At 44.4% G+C, this 6,735-nt stretch overlaps 1 protein-coding gene and 1 long non-coding RNA gene across 5 annotated transcripts in view; both read right to left on the bottom strand.

Annotated features, from left to right (window-relative positions):
• arhgap12b (Rho GTPase activating protein 12b) overlaps positions 1-6,735 on the bottom strand; it is a 33,271-nt gene that overhangs the window by 5,718 nt on the left and 20,818 nt on the right. Inside the window, exons 5-9 of the mRNA XM_019873797.1 lie at positions 2,931-3,011; positions 2,317-2,439; positions 1,974-2,048; positions 1,200-1,261; positions 1,033-1,114 (exon numbers count right to left, since the gene is read on the bottom strand). Coding sequence (XP_019729356.1) covers positions 1,033-1,114; positions 1,200-1,261; positions 1,974-2,048; positions 2,317-2,439; positions 2,931-3,011 — 423 coding nt within the window. The remainder of the gene's footprint in view (positions 1-1,032; positions 1,115-1,199; positions 1,262-1,973; positions 2,049-2,316; positions 2,440-2,930; positions 3,012-6,735) is intronic.
• LOC109518128 (uncharacterized) lies at positions 4,183-6,729 on the bottom strand. 4 transcript variants are annotated; one of them, XR_002168673.1, is made up of 6 exons: positions 6,652-6,729; positions 5,878-5,939; positions 5,711-5,792; positions 5,498-5,590; positions 4,665-4,766; positions 4,188-4,345 (listed from the first exon to the last, which is right to left on the bottom strand). It is a non-coding gene; the product is annotated as an uncharacterized LOC109518128 (long non-coding RNA). The 4 variants fall into 4 exon arrangements; XR_002168671.1 differs by having other exon boundaries at positions 4,183-4,345; positions 4,665-5,590; XR_002168674.1 differs by lacking the exon at positions 5,498-5,590 and having other exon boundaries at positions 4,190-4,345; positions 4,665-4,769.

Below are 6,735 nucleotides of genomic sequence, written 5' to 3'. Positions count from 1 at the left end.
AGTTTTGTGGGGGAAGCGAAAAGGCCTTTTTTTTTTTTTTTTTTTGTTTTTTTTGTTTTTTGTTTTTTTTTTTGCGGGCAAATCACCGTTAGTCATGTTATGATGACAAGTTACTCCGATCCAAGCAAATGGCCGCCACAATAACTTTTGGCACATTTACGACATTAGCGCCACCTGCCTTTCATATTATATCGTAAACTATCAAATGAATGACATCGTATTTAACAAATTTGACCATGAATTTGACGTAACGCCAAGCTTTCAGCAACGGGATAATTTTTTTTTTTGCGGGCAAATCACCGTTAGTCATGTTATGATGACAAGTTACTCCGATCCAAGCAAATGGCCGCCACAATAACTTTTGGCACATTTACGACATTAGCGCCACCTGCCTTTCATATTATATCGTAAACTATCAAATGAATGACATCGTATTTAACAAATTTGACCATGAATTTGACGTAACGCCAAGATTTCAGCAACGGGATAATATTAGACATAAGACATTTAAACAGAAAGTCCTCCTGTGGTGTCAGGATAATATAAATTCAAGTCTGGGGGAGAAAATGCAATTAGATTATTTTTCAAAAGTGTTCACCCCTGGTTGGTACTTTATTGAAAATGCTCAAAAGTCCCATCAGGAGCGTTTCTGAGTTAAGAGTGCCAGATTTTTGAGTGATGTGGTTAATAATTCAACCTGAACCATTAGCAGCACACAGTGAAACACACACAAGTCTGTCAGTTAGGGCCCAAGTAGCGGCGAGGGAAAAAAAAAGGACGTGCAGCAGCAGCAGCAGCCTTTGCGGGGCTGTCGTTTACATAGGAGACAGCGGGGCGGGGCTTGACTGATGGCTTCAAGTTGCTAAGAAGAGTGAGGAGCAACTCGGGGATGGAGCCGTTTCGGTAAAAAGACTTCAGGAAGGAGGAGAGGAAAAAGCAATGAACAGAGGATGACAATATTTTTTTTTCGACAGGCGGCGATGACGTCTAGGAAGAGCGAGCTCGGCCAAAAGCGGGCCCATGAATACGCACCCAGCTCGTGCTACCTCCTTGACCCTTTGCAAAGAGGAGCGAGGAACCCTGTAACACCGTCCACGAGGATGCCCAGTTCTTCCTGTGTGTCCAAAATCATGACAAAAAATTTTTATGGAAACGATCACAGCAAAAGTGCTTGAGGCCAGCACTTCATAGCTCCCTACCTGACTTTTTTCCCATTCTCCGTGATTTTGGTGACATTTAGGACCCCGCACTTCTCTGACGGCTAAAGAGGACAAGATAAGCAAATCAGAATCAGAAGAGTGACGCCTGAAATGAACGCGGCGTTGGTTGCGATGCCTTGATACGTCATAGTATCATGTTCCCTATTCACATGGCTCGAATAGCCGGGTTTTGGCTGGTCATCCAGTGGAACCTAAAATCCTGAGATGGATAATCGATAATACAGAGCTGTTGTCTCACGAGATTTGCTGAGGTCCATGCGACACCAGACACGACTGCCATTCAAACTCGGAGTACTGTAATCGTGCAATGGCAGAGGAACCTACAAAAAGCTGAAGATGTCCGGCTCGTGGGTGAAACTTCAAATGTACCCAAAAATGCACAATGAAACCCCAACAGTTGAACGGGTGCAAGATTTAAAGAAGGTCAAATGAAGTCCAAAGATCATAGTCCATTTTAGTTGCACCCTGAAAATTTCACCCGCCAGCTCAGGACGTTGAGTGCCAATTTCACGCTTAAAAACTTCAAAGCAATTCAAAATGAAAGGTTCCACTGGAGATATCGTAAGAAAAACATGACATTGTAATTGCAGTTAGCTACACAAGGTGACATGCAGAAGATGATAGTGAATGTGAGAAAAAAAAAAAAAAGGCTGTGATACAGCGAGAGAGAATGAAAAGAAAGACGTTCATGATTGGATGCAAGTGAGATGGTGGAGGTGGTGAGTGCAATGCAATGCAAGCTGGGATACTAACAGTTGAGGGGTGCTTAGGAGATGATGGGCAGGAGTCAGAGTCGGGAGAGCTCTGCTTGGGCGCCGGAGCACACTCCTAACAACAAGAGGCACGGCGTGAAGATTTTTCTAAGGACTATCAGGCAACTAGAGGAGTCAGTTCAGTCAGTGGGTTAGTGGGACGAAGGAAATGGATCAGAAACCTGGAGTCGAATCAGAACACATTGGGTTGCAGTTACATAATAAAGAGGAAGAGCAAATTTGGACTTGGATGCACACAGAAGATTGTGTGCTGACACTTTGCATTCTTTTCAAGATATTTTACTCACTTGACTCCACCTCATAGGAAGCCGCGGAGCCCCTACCTTGTCGTTGAGATCAAGGACATAAGTGCTGTGCCTCCACTTGGTGAGGATGATGGGGTCCGGCTGCTTCCTCTCCAGGCTGCGACTCTTGGGGACCTCACCAGACTGAGGGGAGATGTTATACTGTGTGGAGAGAGGATCAGACCATAGAGAGTTGCAACTCCACCGAGCGGCCCGTCAGCATCTCCACCTTTGCCCCACTTCCCCTGCTTTTGCTGTCCACAGCAGCATTGGAGAGAGGGGTCGCGCAGTCTTCCACCATCACTTGCGAGGACCTCTAAATGTGCCCGCGTCTGAGTAATAGAAGCGGGCACCGCAAGAATTCGACGGCCCGTTCTGATCTACTCTTAAAGCCTCTTGATTAGTCCTAGCAGGAGCCATAAATCGGCCTGCGGGAGGCGTTCAATTACAAAAGTGGGTCCTGTGAGCCAGCCAGACGATCAGCCACTTACATCAGCAGGACTCAGGCGGCACGCCAAAAGGGACGAGCTCGATTGAAGGTGATGTCATTTGAGAAGACTTTCAGGAGTGCGGTGTGATGAGTGTAGAAAAAAAATAAATAAACAAACAAAAAAAAAACATTTGGAAAATGAACATTAATGAAGTAATACTACCTTGGGTAATTCCCATTCAGACCTGGATCCGTCAGTATTGTAGTAGTAGGGTCGGCCTTGCTCATCAACATGTTTGATCCACTGCAAAGAGAATCTGCATTTAGTGAAAGCTTAAAAAAAGAAAAAAAAAACGGACAGACAGCACAGGAGAGCAGCTCAGAGAAATGGTATGAAATCAAGAGAATAGACATTTGCAAATAAATGAATGATATTTCATGGATAAAACATTGGAATTTTTATTTTATTTTTTTTGCCCTTGATATTGTTCAGGCCAGCGGAGAAGGAAGGCCCTTGCTGGCACCGATCGCCCAACGACTTTAAAATGACACCGCACCTTCTCTTGTGTGTATTCGGAGACGTAAAGGGTGTGTCCATGCTCATCCAGTTCCTCAGACCAGCCTCTAGGGGGCGACCCATACTGGCTGTCAGACTGGCTGGAATGGGTGCTGTGACAGTTTTCTTCAGACGAAAGCAGCTATTCAAAAAAAATAAAAATAATCATCATCATAATCGTTATAACAGTGCACAGCTAATTAACAGAAAACGATATCATTTTATATCTGCTGTATTGCTGTAAAAAGTGTGACATAACGGCTTGTTTGAAACTCCAGCCCAGTTTTGTACCAAAACCATCTAGTCGGTATGATCCAAACCCGATGATGAATAGAGACTTTCAAGAATAGGAAGCAAATCATTATAATTTCGTTCCTGGATAGTTATCCAAACAATCAGATCATTAAGATTGTCAACCAGAGACAGTGGGACTGATTGATGGAGCCCAGCTTGCATTTTAATCTCTTCAACCCCATTCAATAATGCAATGTAGCAAAATACCACATGGTGGTGCTGTCCGACTGTCAAGAATTCAAAACTGAACACTGTCAGCTTCGTTTCTGCTTATAATAACCAAAAATTACATTTTAAGTGTTGTTTTACTTTTTAGGCCTGCCAACCCTGTGCATCACTCAGTAGTGTTTTTACAACTGGACTTGACTGAATTCCTATAATTCCTCTCAAATTTGCCAAGGGGAAGTTCTCTGAATATGAATGTGCCACAGAACCATATAATGCAGCGTAGAACATCACGCCTCAGAAGAAAGCCAACCTGAGGTTTTTGTCTTTGTCCTGGCTTACCTCGCTCTCTGCTGTGCCTTGGTGGCCTTCTCCTCGGAAGCTGCCGGTGCTGCCGCTGGCGTCCCGGGGGCGCGGCGGGTTCCACGTGCGCTCCCCCGCACCGGGGCGGGGGCCTTTTTTTTTTTTTTTCGATGCAGTAAGGCTGGTGACACACATCCGCCAGTCTGACTAAGTCGACTTACGTATGTGTTAATGGTCTCGGTCAGGGCCCGGTACCAGTCATTGATGACGCTATCAATCTCAGACTGGATCAGCAGTTCTGTCCCCTGACGCGTCTTCAGCTAAGGAATCCAAAGGTTGGACGTCAGAGGAGCAATATTCCCGAAACGTTCGGAGATATTTGGCTTTTGGGTGAAACTTTAGCATAAAATGCACAATAACTTTGACCTGTTGTCAATTTTGTCATTCTGCTCCAACACGTTGTGAAGACATTAATGAAACATGGAATAGTTGAATAGCTGGAAGGTCACATTAAATTTACCGGTTCAAGTTTATCGTGCATTTTAAGTTTTAAATTTCACCTGAAAGTGCCATCTGACTAACTTTTTGGGAGTCGTGTACAGTATATATTTTGGGCCAGACTGTCTCTATGTTCGATACCTCAATGACATGCTTCTTGCTGGACTTGTCCTTGGAAGCCCATTCCACGGATCCCCCGCGCAAGTCAACGGTAAACTCGGGCTTCGATTGGTTGCTGCCAAACTTCTGAAATGCAGTGACGCAGCATAAGCGAGAATGTCGCAGAGAGGGAACCGTGAGGTTAAACTGGTCTAAGATCAAGACAAGCAGTTAAATGGCAAATAGTATCTAAATACAAAACGGTTAAGCTGCTGTATTAAAGTGGTGTTAATTCCTTGGATTGTTTTTTTTTTTGTTTTTTTTGTTTTTTGTTTTTTTTTTTGCGGGCAAATCACCGTTAGTCATGTTATGATGACAAGTTACTCCGATCCAAGCAAATGGCCGCCACAATAACTTTTGGCACATTTACGACATTAGCGCCACCTGCCTTTCATATTATATCGTAAACTATCAAATGAATGACATCGTATTTAACAAATTTGACCATGAATTTGACGTAACGCCAAGATTTCAGCAACGGGATAATATTAGACATAAGACATTTAAACAGAAAGTCCTCCTGTGGTGTCAGGATAATATAAATTCAAGTCTGGGGGAGAAAATGCAATTAGATTATTTTTCAAAAGTGTTCACCCCTGGTTGGTACTTTATTGAAAATGCTCAAAAGTCCCATCAGGAGCGTTTCTGAGTTAAGAGTGCCAGATTTTTGAGTGATGTGGTTAATAATTCAACCTGAACCATTAGCAGCACACAGTGAAACACACACAAGTCTGTCAGTTAGGGCCCAAGTAGCGGCGAGGGAAAAAAAAAGGACGTGCAGCAGCAGCAGCAGCCTTTGCGGGGCTGTCGTTTACATAGGAGACAGCGGGGCGGGGCTTGACTGATGGCTTCAAGTTGCTAAGAAGAGTGAGGAGCAACTCGGGGATGGAGCCGTTTCGGTAAAAAGACTTCAGGAAGGAGGAGAGGAAAAAGCAATGAACAGAGGATGACAATATTTTTTTTTCGACAGGCGGCGATGACGTCTAGGAAGAGCGAGCTCGGCCAAAAGCGGGCCCATGAATACGCACCCAGCTCGTGCTACCTCCTTGACCCTTTGCAAAGAGGAGCGAGGAACCCTGTAACACCGTCCACGAGGATGCCCAGTTCTTCCTGTGTGTCCAAAATCATGACAAAAAATTTTTATGGAAACGATCACAGCAAAAGTGCTTGAGGCCAGCACTTCATAGCTCCCTACCTGACTTTTTTCCCATTCTCCGTGATTTTGGTGACATTTAGGACCCCGCACTTCTCTGACGGCTAAAGAGGACAAGATAAGCAAATCAGAATCAGAAGAGTGACGCCTGAAATGAACGCGGCGTTGGTTGCGATGCCTTGATACGTCATAGTATCATGTTCCCTATTCACATGGCTCGAATAGCCGGGTTTTGGCTGGTCATCCAGTGGAACCTAAAATCCTGAGATGGATAATCGATAATACAGAGCTGTTGTCTCACGAGATTTGCTGAGGTCCATGCGACACCAGACACGACTGCCATTCAAACTCGGAGTACTGTAATCGTGCAATGGCAGAGGAACCTACAAAAAGCTGAAGATGTCCGGCTCGTGGGTGAAACTTCAAATGTACCCAAAAATGCACAATGAAACCCCAACAGTTGAACGGGTGCAAGATTTAAAGAAGGTCAAATGAAGTCCAAAGATCATAGTCCATTTTAGTTGCACCCTGAAAATTTCACCTGCCAGCTCAGGACGTTGAGTGCCAATTTCACGCTTAAAAACTTCAAAGCAATTCAAAATGAAAGGTTCCACTGGAGATATCGTAAGAAAAACATGACATTGTAATTGCAGTTAGCTACACAAGGTGACATGCAGAAGATGATAGTGAATGTGAGAAAAAAAAAAAAAAGGCTGTGATACAGCGAGAGAGAATGAAAAGAAAGACGTTCATGATTGGATGCAAGTGAGATGGTGGAGGTGGTGAGTGCAATGCAATGCAAGCTGGGATACTAACAGTTGAGGGGTGCTTAGGAGATGATGGGCAGGAGTCAGAGTCGGGAGAGCTCTGCTTGGGCGCCGGAGCACACTCCTAACAACA

The sequence above is a fragment of the Hippocampus comes genome, unplaced genomic scaffold, assembly GCF_001891065.2.
Source record: "Hippocampus comes isolate QL1 unplaced genomic scaffold, H_comes_QL1_v1.1 scaffold126, whole genome shotgun sequence".
Classification (NCBI taxonomy): domain Eukaryota; kingdom Metazoa; phylum Chordata; class Actinopteri; order Syngnathiformes; family Syngnathidae; genus Hippocampus; species Hippocampus comes.
Note: the sequence above shows the minus strand (reverse complement) of the source record. Positions and strands in the feature narration are given on the sequence as shown.